Source organism: Diceros bicornis, chromosome 2 (assembly GCF_020826845.1).
Source record: "Diceros bicornis minor isolate mBicDic1 chromosome 2, mDicBic1.mat.cur, whole genome shotgun sequence".
NCBI classification, from domain to species: Eukaryota; Metazoa; Chordata; class Mammalia; order Perissodactyla; family Rhinocerotidae; genus Diceros; species Diceros bicornis.
In genome coordinates, this window is record NC_080741.1 from 6,099,929 (window position 1) to 6,121,988 (window position 22,060).

The 22,060-nt window shown below is 38.6% G+C and overlaps 1 protein-coding gene across 1 annotated transcript in view; it reads right to left on the reverse strand.

The window, feature by feature from the left end:
- Positions 1–21,153, reverse strand: part of CPB1 (carboxypeptidase B1) — a 32,954-nt gene extending 11,801 nt beyond the window's left edge. The window contains exons 1-9 of the mRNA XM_058548938.1: positions 21,083–21,153; positions 20,895–20,970; positions 13,923–14,047; positions 7,135–7,234; positions 6,949–7,050; positions 6,003–6,104; positions 3,161–3,271; positions 2,992–3,082; positions 2,100–2,302 (exon numbers count right to left, since the gene is read on the reverse strand). Of these exons, the coding sequence (XP_058404921.1) occupies positions 2,100–2,302; positions 2,992–3,082; positions 3,161–3,271; positions 6,003–6,104; positions 6,949–7,050; positions 7,135–7,234; positions 13,923–14,047; positions 20,895–20,970; positions 21,083–21,153 (981 nt within the window). The remainder of the gene's footprint in view (positions 1–2,099; positions 2,303–2,991; positions 3,083–3,160; positions 3,272–6,002; positions 6,105–6,948; positions 7,051–7,134; positions 7,235–13,922; positions 14,048–20,894; positions 20,971–21,082) is intronic.
- Between the last annotated feature and the right edge of the window lie 907 nt (positions 21,154–22,060).

Genomic DNA, 22,060 nt, shown 5'->3' on the forward strand with positions numbered 1-22,060 from the left:
CTATGCCACCGGGCTGACCCAGTCTGTGCTTTTTTTGAGAATAGATTATGAATGTTTTACTTTGATATAATTCTGTTTATTTCACTTCTTTGTTAATTAGAATTTAAAAACAATTTTGGAGGACAGGATTTCGAATATCTCTTACTATTGCTTTTCTTTCCTTGATTTTAAATGGAGAAATGATTCTTGGAGAAGAGCATCAGTGGCTCACATTCTGCTGGAATGGTATCACACCACTTGGGGCACATGTGAATTGGCCCACTAAACACACTCACTCTGAGTCTTGGGTCTTTCCCTGGATAAAACTCTCATAGGAAGTAGCAAAAATTATTCATGAGATCCTAAAGGTAGAACTTACATGATTGTTTTTTTTTACAGGATAATTTGTAGACTTTTAGAGTAGCCCGGATACGACATTATTTTCGTATGGAGCCAGTGGGGTGACAAAGCTTTCATCTCTCAAAGGGCTTAAACTTACTCCTCAAATAAGAAAATGTATTGAGACTTTGTGAAGCAGCTCAATTACAAAGAACACTTTAAGCTTTTCTGTTAGCATTAGTCTTTTAGAATTTATCTCTAAAACTAGTTGATATTAAGCAAACTGGATATATTGGTTATTGCTACACTTAATATAGTTTACAATTTTAGTTTTAATATTATACTTATTAATTCATTATACTTATTACACTTATTAATTCATTATACTTAGTTATTATAGCTTTGTCTTTTCCTCTTCTGATGTGGAACAATTTAAATGTATTCACATGAATTAAGCAAACAACATACCTGCACCTCCTCTCCTCTCCTCTGGTGGCCAGAAATCTAGGGGTGAAATGAGGTACTGACCACTCCCATCTCTGGGACAGCAGGCCTGTGAGCACCCACTGGGGACACTTACAGACTGAGCATGATTGAAAAACTGAAATATTTAATAGTTCCAACTAATGATGTTTTCCTTTGTTTTTTGGCTACAGACAGGGAAAATGGGAATCTTTTTAAAAAATAGCGTTTTTTTTTTTTTTTATTAAAGAAAAGGACCTGGCCAACTATTAGCTATCAATTTTCTAAGAAACTGAGTTTTTTTCTATTTTGCTCTTCACAAAATATTTACAGCATTACATGTTTTATTTGGTCTCTGAAAGACTGTATCTGAAAGTACAAAACAACAATTTCCAATTGTTAAAGTCACTGGGGCTTCGAATTTATGCATTTAGGTGAGCCAAATATCTATGTCATTGTTTAAGTGGAATACTTTTTTTTTTTTTTGGCGTAACTCAAATGCTTTAAATCTTATACTTGTTCTTTTAGATAATTGGTCCCGACTTCTGGCAGCCAAATGTTTCATAAATTTAAAAAAAGTATTGTTTGAAGGATCAAACCTGCTTATTTTTAAAAAACTATACATTGATGTGTGATATTTGTTAATGTGAATGTCATTAAACTCTTATGTTATTTAACTTTTCTTGTGGTTATATCTTGATTGTCCAACAAGACTGCTAGTTTTTTGAGTCAAGGATGCTTAAATTTCTTTGCATTATTTCCTGTATCTAATAAGGACCCATTCACATCATTGGTTCATTGATTGATTTACTTCTGTGTCTCACCTAATCAAACTGTGAAATAAGCAGTTTTAGGATCTCATCATTTAACCGGCTATCAACCAAATGTGCCAAATTCCTGATGACAGCTGCCGTGCTCTGCCTGTGTCAAATCCAGCTCAAGGCAACTGGACAGAGTTGACTCTCTGATTAAGATCATGTATGAGCTGAAGGAACTTTGTTGATTATCCCAGATGCATCTGAAATCATCACGTGAGTCAGCCTTGCAGTCAAGCAGGAGGAAGTGGAACTGGTGTCATTTTGAAGATTAGTGAATAAACCACATGTTGGGGACTATTCCCTGCATCAAAATCATATTTCTTTTAGTTAATCTATCTAGCCAATTCTAGATTCCTTGTAAGTCTGTAGTAAGTTTTTTACTTCTACTACCAAAAATCAATAATAGAACTTCCAGAACTTGTTCTTATAATTTTTTTTTCAGGAATAGAATTAAAAAAATCCCAACAGTGAAAGACCATATCTACCACCATGACTACTTACCAACTCGATATCATTCTCTGGGAGTTTGTAAGCATAGGAGTAGGGGTAGAGCAGCATCTGGGAGTACGAGTGGATTGTCAGATACGCCTTGATGGAAGAGAGGTTTTCGCGGATGAAATCGGCCAGGGCTTTGGTCTCTTTTTCAGACTCTGCGGCAGGTCCGCAGTAAGTTTCATCGCAGGGGCTGCTAGAGGCTCCAATTGCTGAAAAAATGTATATTGTTGTTTATGGCAAATGGTCATCTACCGAAGTTCTCACAGGACATGTTTCAAACTTTCAAATTAGAGAGTTAAAAATAAGTTTTTTTTACAGGAATCCTTATAAACATCCTCATGTATGTATACATTATAAAGTATGTATACATTTAGTCACAAGATTAGGATGGTACCTTTTTAAGCTAACAGGGTAAAAAGTTGCATGTGAAGTCACCAATGTGTCCCTGGGTGGTATTATACAATGAGATCAAGAAAATTAGTAAGTAGAGGAGAAACTAATATCTATGAGAAATTTCTATATTACTATAATCATTTTCTGAGAGTTGAATCACAAAATTATAATTGAATCACAATTTTATTTAAATAATTATTTAATGATGGTCTCTTCTAGATTGTACATTCTGCAAGCAGTAGGATCATGTCTGAGTTGTTCAGTCGTATGTTTCCAGCCTCTAGCACAACTGGGAGCACAATGGAGCACATAAACATTTTTATTGACTCAATAAGTAAACTGTTTATTGTCTGTGCTTTCAGAAAGTTAAAACTCTAAAAGTTAGAACTCTAAAATATAAAATTTTATATTTTTTGTTGTTTTAGACACTGTTGTGTTTTCCTATGTTATTTTTCCTACTGTGCTTTTCAACAGGTGCATACAAAATGGTCAGCCAGATACTTACAGCACCAGCCAGCATCAAAATTTCTGTTGGGGTCTGTGCCAATGCAGCTACTTCCGCTATAGGTGGAGCGAGTCTTTCTCCACATTCGCGCCTGAAAGTGGATTATATGGTTAGGACAAGTATAATAGAAAGTGGTTGGTTCAGCCCCTCTCAGTATTGGTTCATATACCTTGGTCCAGGTGTAGACGTAACCATCAATATTGAGCACAGGCAAGACATAAAAGTCAAACTTGTCGAGAAGTTCTGTTGTTTGGATCTCATTTCCATAGGTGCGAACAGCCTGTGTATGAATTACGAAGAGAATTTCATGGAAAAATGGAACGCATCATGCTGCTAAAATTTACATAGACTGAATGAATATTGACTTTGGTAACAAAACCTGTGTCTCCTACTGAGGTAGATATTATTAATATTTAAAAAGCAATTAACAAAATGTTACTGATTGTTTCTAATTCTTCTCTGTTTCCAGGATACTCTTATTTCATCCGTATATAACTCACATAATTATTATTTTTTATTTTAACTTTAAAGATGAAAGATTTAATAAAATTAAAGACTGTTAAAGAACATATATACTCACTGTCTTTGAAATAGTAAATGTAATAACTTTTTTTTCAAAGGTAGTAGAATATGAGGGTAAGACCTATTCCTGGTGAATAAGAAATGTCTATGGAATCACCTAGAAATTTATTTACTTTCTATGAAAGCTCCTCTAGCTGGTCTTACTAGAGGGAATGTCCGACATGGAAGAAGAATGAGAAAGCCTCCCATTATGAAGTAAGCTCACATTGATGGATTTTGGGGAGGCTCTCTCCAAGGCTCCAAGCTGCATAACGATGGAAGTCTCCTTCTTACTCCTCTTTCTTGAGAAGAAAACCCTGTTGAGGGACTAGTTGTCCCTGCTAAGTAATGTGGACACTTACCTATGAATGAAGGACCTCATGCCCACTTGTTTTCATTTATTTATTTATTTATTTATTTTGTGAGGAAGATCAGCCCTGAGCTAACATCCGTGCTAATCCTCCTCTTTTTGCTGAGGAAGACCGGCTCTGAGCTAACATCTATTGCCAATCCTCCTCCTTTTTTTCCCCCCAAAGCCCCAGTAGATAGTTGTATGTCATAGTTGCACATCCTTCTAGTTGCTGTATGTGGGATGCGGCCTCAGCATGGCCGGAGAAGTGGTGCATCGGTGCGCGCCCGGGATCCAAACCCAGGCCACCAGTAGCGGAGCGTGTGCACACTTAACTGCTAAGACACGGGGCCAGCCCATGCCCACTTGTTCACTTGTTATGTTCTCTTAGTCGTAGTCCCTCAGCCCCAGGGTCATATTAAACTTAAATTCAACTCTTCCCTATGCTTGCTTGAATAAACTTTAAAATATTAAGCCTTCTATGTATTAATAGTTTTTATATACTCTTAGTGACTCTATACATGTATATTCATTACAATAACACATGCTAAAGCATGTGCTTTTTAGGTTGGAGGAGCTATAGATCTGTGTTCTGTTAGTGGTCTACAATTGGAGATAACCAAAGTAATGATAAAAGTTCTTTCCTTCTAGAGGCCAGATGGTGAGATACCCACTGAAGTTAAATGGTGCCAATTGGATATACAATATCTAGAAACCAAGACCATAACAAATAGACACAGAGGGACTTCACACAAAAGAAATTATATTGTATATAATAATATTCTTATATTTTTGAAGCACTTCAATATTTTAAATTTTTAATTTTGAGATAATTTTAGACTTATAGAAGAATTGCCAATACAGGGAGTTCCTATATACCCTTCATACAGCTTCCCCTAATGTTACCATCTTACATAACCATGGTACAAGGATCAAAGTGAAGAAACTAGCATTGCTACAATACTATAAACTAAACTGTAGGCTTTATTCAGATTTCACCAGTTTTTCCACTAATGTCCTTTTTCTGTTCTAGGATCTAATCTAGGATCCCACATTGCATTTGGTTGTCATGTCTCCCTACTCTCCCCTTATCTGTGACAGTTCCTCAGCCTGTCCTTGTCTTTTATGACTTTGACATTGTTGAAGAGTTTGCAGAGGGTCCTTCAATTAGGATTTGTATGATTGTTTTTTTTTTTATGATTAGAAAGGGGTTATACATTTTGGGGAAAAATACTACGAAGATGATATATCTTTTCAGTGCATAAGACAGAGGGTATATGATATTGATTATATCTTATACTGGTGATGTTAACCTTGATCACTGGGTCGAGCAGTTTCTGCTAGGTTTGTCCATGGTAAATTTTGCCTTAGTAATTTAATGCATATTTTGGGGAGACACTTTGAGACTGCAAATATCCTATTTCTCTTTAAACCTTTACCCACTAATTTTTGCATCCATCCGTAGATTTTCCTGAAAGGATTATTACTCTGGTATTCTCATGGTAATTTTCAATTTTGCTCATTCTTTGTACATCCATTAGTTGTAATTCTTCTTTAAGAAAGAGTTGTTCTTTCTCTCCTTTTTATTTATTTATTGAATCATTTATTTATATCAGTATGGGGTATTTAAAAACTTTAGTTAAAGGGGTTTCATATATATGTTATCATTAGAATTAAGGAATAAGGAATGAAAAAACAGTATTATCTAGAGTCAGGACTACTATATATTATTTTTTTTTTATCCTGAAGTATACAATGATTATTATCCGGGAGATAATGGTCAAGTTAGTGGCTTAGCGACAAGCAGTAAATTTTAAATGACCCATCCATTATACTATCTGTTAGCCTTTCCACCAAAGGTGGGTGAGAAAGTTCAGATGAGTGAAATTCAGATAAATACAATTTGCTAACTGTTATAAAATCTTGCCTTATAAAGGTCTCTTGGTGAAAGTTGAAACTAATACTCAAAAATGAGAACTTGGAATTATGATTTTTTTTCTGTATTATTCTCTTTTATTATAACTAAGTTATAAGGAATTGATTGAAATAAAAGAAAAGTACTTCCTACTTTCTTCTGCCAAAAGTCTTTCTACTTACTGACCTCTCTCACAAACCATTGGCAAAATGCAGGGGAAATCCACTCTCTGGCGTGGAAACCGCAGTCTATGAAAATGGCAGGCTTGTTTGATCCGGCTTTGCCAACCTATTGAAGCAAAAGAAAAGGAAAACTGTGATTCATCACATTCAGGGTTAATATTCACTACTCGTCTAGGCTTTGGCCTCAACAGGTGAAACTTGACAGCAGCAAGAGATATATCCCATGACTGAATTAAAACATAGTACTAGCACAGTATGTTCTTGCCTCTAGACACTCACAGTGTTTGAGCTGAAGGCTTACATGGCTGTTTATTATTTTTATTAAGCTTGACAAGCTCATATTTTCAGAAGGTGCTTGATTACCGTGCTTAATTGTACTCATGTGGAGTTTATTTTCAGCTGCTATTATTAGATGACATGACCAAGACAACTGGATGAGTAATTAGAAGTAATCATGATTGTTGCTAATCTTGTAAGAATTTTTCCTTCTCTCCCACTTATTCCTCGTCTTTTTATTTTCTTCATTAGAATTACATGACAAAAATGACATTAGAGGATGACAGAAACAAATTGTTGATATGCTTTGTAATGTCTAATAGATGTGAAGTTTATGAACCTCTTTAACAAATGGATTTGCAAACAACATCTGGGAGAGAAGAATTTCATCAAGGTAGATGATCATTTACATTGCTTACAGGAATGTGGTTAAATTTATAGGACTTCTCTTATTTTATTGCATTTTTCCTTTTGAATAAATCAAAATAATGATTTAAAATTCTACATACAATAGAAGAAGCTAGGGAATCTGTTGGATTCCCTGGGGGATATGGGCAGGAAAAGAGTTATAACAATGTTTGGCATAAGCATGTCTGTGAAACAGATGTTAATGTGTTAGAATTCATTGATTTAAAGCCCTCAGACATGGCAAGGTCATGGTTAAAAATGATTACCTTGAGGAGGTATATAGTGCGTCCTTCAAATGTGGTTCCAATGGTACTGCGAGAGATGAGGTCTGGATTCTCACTGGTGACTTCTTGAGTCCAGGCCTCTATCTACCAAACGGAACCATTTGTGGATTAATGTGATGTTCTTGGTTCAATTCCCAAGTGTCTGTCTAAACCATGTGCACATCCTACCGTTTCCCAGTTGTTGTACTTCACGTAACTGTGTCCAGTCGCACGGGCCAGGCTATCAAACTGAGCCTCCAGCACAGATCCCAGGTTGCTTATCAATACCCTGCAATAAACCAAAGTGGGTGCTCCTGTGAATAAGCGTGTTTCCCGGTGAACACATGCAGAAACCCAGAGTTGCGGCTTTAGTAGATGGTACAGCATGCCATCTGGTCCATGTGGTCACGTGTGTCCTCTGATTGTTCCTGATGCCCTTCGACCTGAGCTGCTCATCACAAAGAGCGAGTAAACCATCGCGAAGGGTACTGGAGAGTGGGAGCAAGGCAGGCTCTTCCTCGGCCCAAACTTCATGTGTTTGGGTGTCCTTGGACCCTAAACTCAGAGAACGGTTTCCTCTGGTACTGGGGGCATTCTGGGTCAGGGCCTTGGGCTGCCACACGACACCATGCACTTGAGCCCTCTATATGGTCTTTCTTCCTCGGGACTTGGCTGCTTTTAGCATGAAAAGTCCCATGTCCCAGGAACCTACTCAGTCCCAGTTTACCTGGGACTGTTGGTCACCTGAGGCCTTTCTCTAGGTTTTTGAGAAAACTACCTTGATGGGTGGAAATTCAGAAATATTAACAAGCTAAAGATTTATTAGACAAAAGAAGAACAAGTTTTTGTCTAATACTTGAAAAATTTTAAATATATTTTGGGTTTAAAGAGCAGGTTTTTGCTAGCCTGTCTTTTGGCTGGTTTAAAGTAATCTAAGAATGGTTCTGTAGCAAGGTAATATGAAAATTGGTGACAGAGCCTTCGAGGCCTACTTATTTCTATAAATTTTGTTCAGGTGCAAGTTCCTACTATAAGAGGCAGGCCTGAAGGTGTGGGTATGTCTGACTTTGTTTCTCTTTGCTACTTTTGAGTGGAAAGTGTGCTCTGAAGGGACAAACTTTTATGAGCATTAACGTCCTTGATCACAGTACTGTGACTATTACAGACAGAGGCTAGTTTGCGAGACTTCTATTATCCACAGTCAAGCCTTGAAATGTTTTTATCTGACACACAGAGAATTGCAGCTGCACATCAAAAGTCTGCTTCTCCTCCGGCTGCCCAAGGGCATTCTGATGAAGTATGTCAGGGACATCCTCTGAACCTCCCTCCTGGTCCCTCCTTCATTTCGTTAACTTGGGCATGAACTTGTATCTGTTTATGGAAAATGCAATAAATTAATACCAAATGATATTTGCTTCCTAGCAAGAGGCAAATACTGTCTTACAGTCTTAACTGTCTTAAGGTAGCATTTTTTTAAAAAGGGGGAAAGGAGCAGATTTTAGTATTTATTTTGAGGGAAGAACATTTCCCGTTGAGCATCTGTCAGTACTTTGTTAGTGTATTAGTTTCTGTGGCTGCTGTAAATTACCACAAACCTAGTGGCTTAAAACAACGTGAATTTATTATTTTACAGTTCTGTAGGTTAGAAGTTCAACACAGGTCTCACTGGGCCAAAATCAAGGTGTCAACAAGGATATGCTCCTTTCTGGAAGCTCCAGGGGAGAAGCGGATTCCTTGCCCTTTCCAGCTCCTACAGGCTGCCCACATTCTTTGGCTTTTTGCCTTTCTCCTTCATCTTTGAGGCCAGCAATAGCAGCTCAAGTCCTTCTCACGTCGCATCACTCTGACCTCCTCTTCTGCCTCCCTCTGCCACTTTTAAGGACCCTTGTGATTGCGTTGGACCTATCTGGACAATCCCAGGTAATCTCCCTATTTTAAGTTCAGCTGCTTAGCAACCTTAATTCCATCTATAGCCCTACCCCCTCTGCCTTGTAAGAATACCTATTCAGATGTTCTGGGGATTATGATGTAGACATTTTGGTGGGACCATTATTCTGCCTGCTACAGTTAGGAACAATGATCATGGTAAGTGCTATAATTATATTCAACACCCAAATTGGATTGTTAGGGAATAGGATGGAAGTAGAAAGAATCCAGAATTAGATCAGGGTCATCATTTTGCCTAATTCAGAAAAATAATTTAATCTCTGGGCCTTAATTTCATAGTTTTTAGAATGGGGCATTTGATTAGCTGGTATTCAATGTCATTTTCAGTTCTGAAATGCGATGACTTGACTCAAATCCATAGGCCTTGGTCGTTTACATAGATGTCTTCCAAAGTTTGTGAAAAAAAAAAATTAAACTCTGGTAAAGTTGCCAGTTACCACCTTCATAAACTCCAGGAAAACACCTAGAATAGAGATAGTTTAGGAAAATGATTTTCAAATATAACTAAAAACTAAAAACAAATGAACAGAAACAAGGCAAAACAAGCAAAACAAAAACCTTGAAAACTTAAAAAAAATCTACTGGCAGAAACCTTTAAGAAAATGCCTATATTCCTAGATCAGCAATTTCAAAGAACAAATCCTGCCTAACAAGGATGAACTTCTCTGACCGAATGAGAAAACTAAAAATCCAAGAGGAAATGGTAAATGACATCTACTTTCACTTTAACAAGATTTTCCATTGTCAGTGAGCAAGTAAAATATTGTCTAGGTCACGTGGCTTCTTAGTGGGTGCCCAGAGAAAAGAAACCATCAACTAAATGCTCCCAGGCCTTCCACAGCCTCGAGACCTTCAGTAGACGTTTGTGTCTAAGACCATAACCACGGCGATCTCTGGGCTATCGGGAACCAGCTCTGAGTGGAGGGAGAGCAGAGTTTCCACAGCATGTCGCTCTCCTTTCTCCTGCCCCCGATCTCAAATTCAAATTATTTAAGAGAATCAGTGACCGTGTGGGGGTTAGTGTTTTGTTCGGTACTAAAATGAGACATTCTGTTAGAGTTATTACTATGTTAAATATTAAGCATTTTCATCAATAATCAGGACAAAGAAGCATAAAAAACAGTTAAATTTAAGATGACACTCGAGAGTAAAGTGTCCTCTGGTAACTTGCAAAAGAGCATCGGAATGAGGTTGAAATGCGGTGCTGACTTTTGCCTGAAGGCGAGGGATTGACCTCAAGTGATGCTTTCCAGCTCTATGATTATTTGATTTCATTAGATTCAAGACAAAGCACCACTTTAGCTATATTACAAAATATTATTACTAAGTAATGAGCTTCTATTCTTGGAGATTAAAACAATGCCTCTCACTGTAATAGGGACTGCATTACAGCTCTGAAATACAGAGGCATGGACACTATTTTATATTTTTATATGTTCCTTTTATAGTGCCATCTAACATCTCCTTTTTTTTTTTTTAAACATGCAGACAAATTAGGTAACAGAGACTCCCACCAAAGCGAGGAACACAATGTCTGAGAAGGAGAGACATGACTTAGTTTTCCCCTCCTTTCAAATTCTTGAAAAAGGAGCATTTGCTCTGTTCCCAGACCACGTGCCCATTGCTATTGAAGAACGCTACTGTGTACCTATTCCTGTGCAAGGACACTCTCCTGTGTGAATCTGAAATATGCAGGAAAACAGTATTACAAGCAGTTAGCAACGATCAGTCTCTCCCTGGGTTAGATGGGGCAAAGATGACCTTTGTGCAATTTGTATGAAGGGATTCTCTGAAGGGCAGCCCACCAAAAGGTTCTGTCAGCTTGGCTTCAGAACCATAAGTTGGAGATTTACACCATCCAATTCCTAGTCTTTCTGTACCTAAGGGGCAACAGAAGCATTGAAAATCCAATTATTTTTCTTGGTGCACACATTTTGAATTTTTTTCCCATGGTAATTCAGAATCTAATTAAAGCTGCCAGATGATACAAGCCTTGGTGAAGAGGGTTGGAACCGTTGAAAAATCTGAAAAGCTATTTTGGTGGAACTTGTGCAGTAGATGGTTCCTGTTAATACAAACACAACTGCAAATTCTTAGGCAGGAAACTGTCTAAATACAATTAGTTCTCATACAAGGTAATAATGGGGTGCACAGGGACTGCTTGTGGCCCCAGCAAGGATATTGCTGGTGTGCTTCTCCAGGATTTCTAGGGACTTATTATTATTTAATATTTAGAATGTTATATGCTATGAATGTGCTAAGCACTGAACAGAGAGGCTAAAATTAACAGGATCTTAGCCCTTGGGGAACGTCCTGTCTTCTAGATGAGACAACATTCGTACACAATTCCCAGAAAGTTTTCCACCTGACAAAAGGAGGTTGATATGCGATTATGCCATTTTACTGCTTTGTGATATGGGTAGAATTAGGACATCATTCAGGTGGCTAGGGTTAGCTATGGTTGCTGATCTTCCTTTTGTTTTTCTTAAAGAATTATAAAGAAACTCATCTTTTTGAGTGTTACTAAAGCCTCCTAAACGCTAAGATTTTAGAAGTTCTTCCTAGTGTAATAAGAAGAGGAAAATGTGACAGCCATGAATCTTAATCACATTTTGAAACTTACCATGTTATATCTTTGTTTTAAAAAGACAGTCAATCGTTTTTTTTTTTTTGGTGAGGAAGATCAGCCCTGAGCTAACATCCATGCCAATCCTCCTCTTTTTGCTGAGGAAGACTGGCCCTGGGCTGACATCTGTGCCTATCTTCGTCTACTGTATATGGGACGCTGACACAGCATGGCCTGACAAGCGGTGATCTGAACCCAGGCCGCCAGCAGCGGAGCGCGAGCACTTAATCAACAGTCAATTCTTAAGGTCACATTTTGACACTTCCCTCAGGCAGAAGCAGATAGCTAAGTTGTGTGAAGCATGATAAAACAGAGTTAAACAAAACAGTTTCTGTTGACCTTTAAAAAATGTATAATCTCCCTCTTTGTACAGTAAGAAACCACAGCAGCATTCACAGCAATAGTAATATCAGTTGCAATTCATTTATATATTGTTTTATTTCATCTTCTCAACAGCCCTTTGAGAGAGACATTATGGCTTCATGTTATGGATAGGGAAACTGAAGCTCAGAAAGGTTAAGCAAATTACCCACGGTCACACAACCAGGAAGTTGCAGAGCTGGGATTTGAGTCTGGTCTGTTTTTTTCCAAAGCACTTACTTGTTGCTTTATGCTGCACCACTTCTCCTGATGGAGGTACAGATTTTATAGGTGATAATTCTGACATCTCCACTAGCATAAATACTATTTTATATCTTTAAGATGTGAAAAACAAGAGAGAATTTCTGTTAAAATTATGTAGGTTACATTTTCTCAAAATCTAATGAAGACTTGAGCTCGTGGTGGGGGATTGTTGGATAACATTCAGATGTTCAGGACTGGAGCCTGAGACTATCTCTTTACTCCTTGCTGATCTGCTCCCTGGAGGAAGAACTCTGTTTTGGTCTAAAGACCTTACTTCCTCCTTCTCTCTAGGACAGATGCCTCCAGGTCAATATGGTCTCTCCTATTTCTAAGCCTTAGCGTGTAGTCTATTCTCTGTCTAGAGTATGACTTTTCCTTGTCTTCATCTGGCTAACTCCTACTCATCCTTCAATTCTCAGCTGAAGCCTCATTTCCTAGGGTGGCCCTCCCTGACCCCTAGACTTGGTCTCTTCCCTTGCATCTCCAGCTCTTTATTCTTCTTGACATTTTGTTTTGCTGAGGAAGATTTGCCCTGAGCCAACATCTGCTGGCAATCTTCCTCTTTCTGTATGTGAGCCACCACCACAGCATCGCCACTGACGAGTGATGTAGGTCTGCACCTGGGAACTGAACCTGGTCTGCTGAAGTGGAGCATGCCGAACTTAACCACTAGGCCACTGGGGCTGGGCCTTGACATTTTTTACACATTATTGCAATTCTTTGTTTAAAGTCTGGTCTCCTCTGAAGGGGGTAGGGCCGTATCTATCCTTTTTGGTCCTTGGTATATATAGGCACTCACTATCTATTTGTTGGATCAACAAGTGGGCACTGCTTTCCTGAGGAGGATATTCTCATCTTAAGAGGCTTAGATGGGGGCCAGCCCGGTGGTGTAGCGGTTAAGTTCACATGCTAGGCTTCAGTGGCCTGGGGTTCACCGGTTTGGATCCTGGGCGCGGACTTATGTACTGCTCATCAAGCCATGCTGAGGCAATGTCCTACATAGAGCAACTAGAAGGGTGTACAACTATGACATGCAACTATCTACTGGGGTATTGGGGAGAAAAAAAGAAAAAAGGAGGAAGATTGGCAACAGATGTTAGCTCAGGGCCAATCTTCCTCAAAAACAAAACAAAACAAAACTATAACTATCTTCATAAAAAAAAAGGCTTAGATGGAACAGCATGGTATTTGGGGAGAGGAGATGTGGGGTGATCAGCTCAGCTAACTCTATTATAGGCCTTTGGAGAACCACTTTCCTTTCTTTCAGTCCTTCTCTCCATGCCTTCTCCTACTATTAGAGATAATGGTGGGACCTTGGGGTAAAAAAGGACAGAAGTACCACTCAATCTAACTGTAGTCTGGTCCTTAATCTGAAAGAGCATGAAGAGCCCTCATGGCTCGCAATAGGTCTGGCTTCTCACCTGAGAGAAGACTGGATACAATTTGGGATTAAAGCTGTGTCTAGCTGATAATAGAGTGTCTGTTGGTTTGGCCTGTAGTCTGTATATCATTTGTAAGCCAGTAGCAGTTCAGATACCTGGCTGAGGATTTGGGGTTTGAGTGTCACAGCCATTTTTATAAGAGCAACAACTAAACACAAAATCTACCCGGCCTGAAGTCTTAAGATTTGAAATCCAGGGCCAGCTCTGCCATGACCTATTTGTGGGGTCCTGGGAAAGCTATGGTTTTGGTCTTATTTTTACTTTCCCAGGGTTATTCAGAGGCTCAGATGAGAGCATACGTGGGAGAGAATTTTAATAGCTATAAAACATAAACTTACTCATATTGTAGTTCATTCTGCTCCATAAAGTCTTCCACAGTGACACTATCACCTGCTTTAACACGGAAGTCAACTGTACTGTGAGGTTTGATTTGTGTGGCAGAATCTGGTTTCCAGAAGTCAATCTGAATAAGGAATAAGATATATTGTATTGGACACCTATAATTCAATAGGTGAATTATCATCAGCAAGCACACTATTGCTCTACTCCATTGGGTTATTTTCGAACTCAAATTATCCATGAAATCTTTAAACATATCTCCTTTGAGTGAACAAGAGTTGGGACCAAGCAGTTAGATGTCAATAAAAATGTTTACACACACATACATAAACTAAATTGATTGTCAACAAGCATGAAGAACATATAATTATTTCCCACGATGCTAGTTAATTGCAGTATTCTATAACTGCTCTTTTCTATTTATTGATTTTCTGGAGCGGTTGCTTATTGTGATAGCAATGTTTGTGGTCAGGGATAATGTGTTGAATGAATGATGATGAATTAACTAGAGTCACAAAATTTAATAGAGAGAAATTGAGCTTTCTTTTTCACTTTTTAATGGACTTATTTTATGAGTTTATCTTGGAACTCAGTGCTGTACATGTCACAGTAATGTGTAGAACCAGGAAGATCCCTGAGCTGCGGAGGATACATCAGGGAGGAAAAATGTATCTTTCCACAGTGGTCATCTTGGCACTACAGCCAGAAACAAAATACTCTTGAGGAGCCAGTAATGTGCTGACATTTTCATTTGTTCAGTTATCCATCAGCTGTTATTGAGGACCTACCACGTGCTGGCTCTGTGCCTGAGAGTAGGAATATACTCGTGGGCAAATCAAACATGGCTTCTGTCCTCGTGGGGGAGATTTTAGAGAAAATTATGCACAAAATAACAGGAGGACATGTTTGATAATTCTAACGTTTTTCTTTGTGGATGTGTGGTGTCAAATCTCCTTTTTCCATGGAAAAATATTAACCAAGGACATGCTGCGTCTCATAGGTATGTGTTTTCCTGTTCCTTCCTTGAGCTGAGTAAATGTCTAGAAGCCTGAGGTGAGCCTGACATTGCGTCTCTCTCTGCCCCTGTGTCTCGCCAATCCCTGTTCAGTTGTTTATGAGCTAGTCTCAGGTGGGAGATGTGACTGTTGGTGATATTTGGAACTGTTGGTTGGAAACTTGGAAGGGAATTTGGGCAGATTTAGAAGCTATTTAATAGAAACTGATGAGGTAAGATATTATGATGCCTCAATTGTAGATACACCTGTGTAGACTCCAATAGCCTGTTTCCTGTCCTGGTAATCTTCAAACCACTGTAGATGTCTTGTGGTTGCCGATTCTGAGTCAGGGCCATAGGGAATGTCAGAGCAATGGAGGCAGGGGCATTAGAATTACAGCAGGAGGGATTCCAGAAGAAAAAGTGTGTGTGGTTGTCACTAAGCTGTTGAAAAGAGACAGTATTGATGATTTGATAAGGATTGGCTACAGAATGTGATCTAGTGAGTCAAAGATGAGAAGAAGTTAAAAGATAGTGGAGGAAGTACAAAGGCATGCCATGATAAGGACAGAGAAAACAAGAGGCTGGTGATGAATTCTAGTTAGCCAGCATTGTAAAGAGAAGGGCACTGAAGATAAGCACGTTACAGGAGAAGGCATATTTTTAAGTGTTAACTCTGAATTTGTGTTCCTAATAAATGCTTGTCACTCCAAGGTGGGATGGGAGAGGGAAGTGTATCTATTATAGACACAGAGATTAGAATTGATAAAACACATAAAGTCCTCCAAGCGTCTGGAGGCAACTTGAGAGTGCCCTGTCTGTACATAACCCTGGGCCCTTTCGGTGTGCTCAGGGTCCTCCCCACAGCCGAGATCTGTGTCTCTGTGCTGGAAAGCACTTTCCCCCAGAACTGGAAAAAGCCAAGCTAACAGCTTTCGGCAGGCAGGAGGAGCAAAAGAAATAACTCTTTCCACAGAAGTGCTCAACCAATGACCCTGGAAAGTGGATGTCTAAATACTCCAATTCCTTCACCTCTCAGGTGGGATAATTCTGAAGCGTGTGATTTGCACCCTTTCTTAGAGTTTTTGTAGGATTAAGCTCTAGTCATTCTCTGTGGTAGCTGGCTTAATAGTGCCCCCTTTATTGGCTGCCTTCCCCTCTCTGTATCACGCCTCACTTCTCTACCAGTGCTCCCTGCACTTCCCAAATGAAATCTTTGCCCTTGAATCTTTGTCTGGAAGAACATATATTAAGATGCTAGCTGTCCACTTAGAGCAATAAACACCTGCACAATATCCTTGGTGATGGTTGAGTACTTCTAGTACTACTTCAGAACAGCCTAATTGCCTTATGAGTGGTTTTTTCCTGATATTAAGTTGAAAGTTGCCTTCCCTAATCTACTAACCTCTTTCCCATTGGTCTTGGCTCTGCCAAATATTGGGGGAAATCTATATATATAGATATATATAGATGTCTCTCCATATCTATATCTATCAATCTATCTATCTATCTATCTCTCTATCTATCTATCATCTATCTATCTATCTGAGAGAATTACTTTTAAGATTCTGCAGTGACAATGATAGATTCTTTAAAATGGGGTGGAGAAATCTCATAAATATGTTTGACAGAAGACTTGCAGACCTAACCTAAGGGCTCTGAAAAACTTCAGTTTACGTGGAGAAAATTTGTCAGCAAACATACTAACATCCAACGCTATGGAGTCCTGCAAGTATGATGCAGATTTGCTATACTGGAGTTAATCCCCAGTGGAGCCAAAAATCGGGAGCAACACTGTAGCCTCACAGATGTTTACCAGTGCATCAAGTATGGATACAAGTAATAGACTCAAAATATTAGCACAAGGAGATAAATACAAATGTCAGTAATTACCAAGACCTTGTGAATGAGATCTATGTCTGAAATACGGAAATGGAGTAAAATATATGATATGAGATGTGTAGAATTGAATTATATGTTAAAAAGTTATAAAACTGAGGTTATAAAATTATAAATCCAGGAAGCTGAGTGACAAAGAACCATAAAGAACATTTGTTGGAAGATAAAAAGAATATCTTTAAGTGATAGTACTGTGGGAATGACAACTTAATCAGCCAGCTGGCTAATAACTAAAGAATCCTTCCTAAAATATATCACAAAACCAGCACAAAAAGAAAATAAAGTAGTGTATCCACTTTAAATTCTTTTGAGAATAGGATGGGCATACAAAATAATAAATATTGGTGTTGGAGATCTTTGGTTCTTTACAAATTTGCACAAATTTGTTTCTTCACATTACACTTGACTGTAAGGTGAGCATCTGATAGACTCTTCATTTACCTTGATGGAATTTTCCTTTCTTGTTGGAAGAGGAAGTGACTTCTACTCTAGGCCTAATTCCAGACAGCAGGGAGGAACTTACTAGTGCAGTGGGATCGATGGGAACATTGGAAGACTGTGCCCATGTTACTCTGGGCATAGACGAACATGCACCTTAAGCTAGAGAAACAGAGTTGAAGGAAGTACAGAGAAAAGAGAGTAGGTTTTATGGTGAATGTTTCCAGTAAAGGACCAAGTGCAACCCTGATTGCAAGGAGATGAAATAAAATCCTTGCTATACAAAATGACAGATGAAAAGGAGGAGGCTGCTGGTGTCCAGTGGTCGCAGATCTCTCCAACACGTTCACCTTTTGAAAGGACATGTTCAAAAGCTGGGAGGAAGGACACACGGCCAAGGATGAGTACAAAGACTAGATGCCCTTGCACGATCTTATCAGGAAGGCTGCGGTCCAGAACATGCTGCGCTCGCAAGACTCCTGAGGAGAATAAAAATCTCTTTTTCAATCATGTTGGAAATACAATGAATAAAGAGCAAACATGTGGTTCCACTGCTTGGAGCTAAAACATGACGTTTGCACCTGGAAGAGAGGAAGTAGCCCTATTTAACTCTTGTTTGGTTTTTGTCTTTTCCGAGGAATTACACTATCTCTTGTTGCTTCTACTTCTACTGAGAAATAAAAGTACCATAAGTAAAGAATTTTTCACATGTTATGATTTTAGCAGAAATATCTTCTTTGGAAAGAGAACATTGAGGCCCAAGATAGATGAGGAAAGAGGGGATTATGTAAATTGCATTCAAAATCCCAGATCGAATGATGCTAATAAAAACAAACACTTATATAGATCTCATTCTATAAGTTCTTTCTAAGTGCTTTATTTATATTAATTCCTTTAAACCTCACAACTATCCTATAGGGTAAATACTATTATTCTCCTCATTTGACAAATGACAAAATTGAGACCCAGGGAGGTGTGTGTCCAAGGTCCAGCGAGCAAGTGGGAGAGCCAGGAATTGAATCCAGGTAGTCTGAGCCCAGATTCTCTGCTCTTGACCACTGTAAAGCACTATATTTTAGGTAACTAAGAAAACACTGCAGATATGATTGCAGAGTTTTCTCAGCAATCTTGGAGGAATCAGAGCTTGAAGGGATCACTGAGGAGTGGAGGGGGCAAGTCTTGGATTACATAAACATGGAGACAGGTGAATCCCAGAAGCAGGAGCTCCTGGGACCTGGCATGGATTCTGGCAGAGATGCAGAGAAAATTGGAAGCAGATGGGTTGTGAATGCTTAGAAAAGAAAGCTGTGATCCCTGGGAGCCAGGACGGTTTAAAGCGAGAATAAGTCAGGCCCAATTAACTTCATCTTACTATTGAAAGAGACCCCTAGCCTGGTAGAATGCTGAATCTGGATCTTAGCCAAGTGTTTGGCAAGTCTGCATTTATATTCTTCTTTACAAGATGGAAAGCACAGTGTTAGCTCTAGGTAACACCCCAGTGACGTGGGTAGTTGAGCAAACTTATCTGAGGAGAGATGGTTAATGAGTCACTTTCAGTACTTAACACTGTGTCTGGCACATTGGAGACTCAAGATACATACGTATTGAGTGAATGAACTGAAGGAGGCCTCTATTTCTGTGCTGAGCCCCGACTTACTTCATATTTTTCTTTATCAGTGACAAAGATAGAAGTCGAGAAGGCATGCTCATCAAAGTTGCTGGTGATGCAAAGTTAGGGGGAAGAATTATTTCCCTGGATCGCTGAATTCATTTTTAAAGGGATCTCAACATGCTGAGAACAGGCTATCAAGGTAAAAATTTTTTTTTTTTTTTTTTTTTGTGAGGAAGATCACCCCTGAACTAAAATATCCATGCCAATCCTCCTCTTTTTGCTGAGGAAGACCGGCCCTGAGCTAACATCTATTGCCAATCACCCTCTTTTTTTTCCTTTTTTCTCCCCAAAACCCCAGTAGATAGTTGTATGTCATAGTTGCACATCCTTCTAGCTGCTGTATGTGGGATGCCGCCTCAGCATGGCTGGACAAGCAGTGTGTCGGTGCACGCCCGGGATTTGAACCCAGGCCGCCAGTGTCAGAGCGTGCGCACTTAAGCGCTAAGCCACGGGGCTGGCCCCTGTCAAGGTAAATTTTAATAGAGTAAATCTAAAATCCTGCATTTAGGTTAAAAAAAATCAATTAGGCAAACACAGAAGGAAGAATATCCTGCTTGGGGGTGATTCATGTGAGAAAAAAAATAACGTAATGGTTTTGATTGGCCGTAGGTTTAATATAAGCTAAGAGTGTTCTACAACTGTTCAAGATGCTAAAAAGAATCTTAAGCCCCGTTAATAAATGTCTGCTTTACAAGTGAAGGCAGACAATGGTCCTGCAGTATGTATTAATCAGAGCACACCTGGAGGTCCCTTGTCAATTCTGCGAGCCACATTTTAAAAAAGAAATATAGATAGAAAGACTGAGCTGTATCCAGAGGTGGCTGGAATGATCAAGTGTCTGTAAACGAATGCTAAGAGAAATGATGGAGGATCTGGAAAAGATAAATCTTAGAGGGAAGACAATATTTGGCTCAGCTAGGTCCAATGGGTCAAAGTTAGAGAAGGTAGCTTTCAGCTCAGCATAACAATTAAAATGATTTGTAAGGCAAATGGGCTACTCTGAAAAGCAGTATTCTTACTATCCCTGGAAATACTCAAGCAGGTTTTATTAGGGCTAGCAACTAGGGTTGCTATTTCCATGGAGGAAATTCCCGATTTGAGTGGAAGACTAGAATAGATAACTTTATATTCTCTTTCAATTCTAAACTTCTGAACCTGTTTCAGATTATGACACCCTTTACCTTCTTCATTCTTCCTCCACACCTTAAAAGCCAAAAAAAAAAAAAAACTATTAAAAGATAGATAGATAGATGGATGGATAGAAATCTAGGAGCTAGTAGATTATTTTGGTTTATATACTCATGAAGAAACAGCATTGGCCCAAGTGAACTGTTTGTGATCAGCAATAGCTTCCTGCCACACTACATATAATTAAAAATGTCAGTTCTCATCCCATATACAGTGGATTTTTTTTAAAGTAGAATAGAGATTTTGGTTTCTTAAAAATAAAAGTATGGAAATCACCCATGGGTTTTTACTTTCTTTTCCCTCTCATGTCATATCATTAAGAAGGCCTGAATCAAGGTCATGAACACTCAAGCTGTTTGATTTGGAATGAAGGAAAATCAAAGAGAACGGATGATACATGGATTGTGGAAACGAATTTCAAGTTGGACGAAAGCCCAGGTTTTCAGTAATATCCAAGTTGATCATTTTTCTCTTTTGCCTTAGAAGGGAAGTGACTGTATGTTAGATGTTCTATGACCTTTGTGACAGTTCCAACTCATCCAGTTGTCATGCTCTGTCAGCTCTTTTAAAAGTTACCATGGATTTATAATACTATATGGCTTATGGCAATCTAGGCAGAAAAAGAAGGTATTGTGGCACTAAATGTTTCTCAAGCTTTTATTTCTTGGTACAACAGTGCTATAGTTAATATTTCATGTCATTCTTCCTTTGATGGAATCACAGTGCAATCTAAGATTTTAAACTAAGTGTGAAGCAAACCTGTGGTATAGAATTGTTTACCTGGTTGGTGCTGGCCAACTCTTGGAGTAAGCTGACATGATTTTCGTCTTCGACATTGACACGGAACACCTTCTCACTGAATGGTGAGATAGCAAAAGAATAAGAGAAAATTTAAAACTGGGTAATGCATTCAAATTTTTGAGCTAGTGAGGAAGAGGGACTTGCTCATTCAGGAGATGCTTACTTACCCTTCATAGTGCTCACCGGAATGGTGAGCAGATGCTAGGGCCACAGTCACGAGAACCGAGAACACCAACATTGTGCTTACTAGGTCTTTTGGGTGGGTTTCACCTGCTTTTATATCCAGGGTGTTCTTTGTTTTCTTCTCCTGATTGCAAATAGGCACTGTCAAATCTTGATGAATGGTTTTCCTGGCATTGTTGCCTTAGTAGCTGTGTAAAGTCTCAGAGTCTATCTCTCTCAACACCTGTGGAAACAGAGCAAATAATCTCAAGTTCAACCTATCTAACTTGGATGTCAGGCCTTGAAGAGTCTGAAGGTAAATGAGTTTTAAATAAATCTATTTTGTAGTCTCTTTTTGTCATTTTTATTTGAGAATTACATACAATAAATTCTATAGATTTAAGTGTAGAGTTTGATGAGTTTTGACAAATGTATACACCCAGGTAATAAACATCCCAATCAAGATACAGAACATTTTCATCACCCTAAGGATTCCTTTGAGCACCCCTCCAGTCGATTTCTGTACTTCCCTCTGGCAACCACTATTTTTGAATTTCTAGCTTTTCATACATTAATTTTGCCTGTACTAAAACGTCACGTGAATGAGGTCATACTGTATATATCCCTTTGTGTTTGGCTTCTTTCATTCAAGATAATGTTTTTGAGATTTATTAGTATTTTGTTTGTATTATTGGTTTGTTCCTTTTCATTAACAAGTAATATTCCATTGTATGAATATACCACAATTTGTTTATCCATTTTTCTGTTGATGGATATCTGTGTTGTTTCCAATTTTGTGTTACTAGGAATAAAGCTGCAAGAAACATTTTTGTACAAGTCTTTTTGTTGACATATGTTTTCATTTTGGAGGGAGGTAAATATCGAAGAGTGGAATTGCTAAATAATAATGTAGGTGAGGGTTTAAATGATAAGATTCTGACTAACATTTTCACACAGTCATTGTACCATTTTAAGCTTCCACC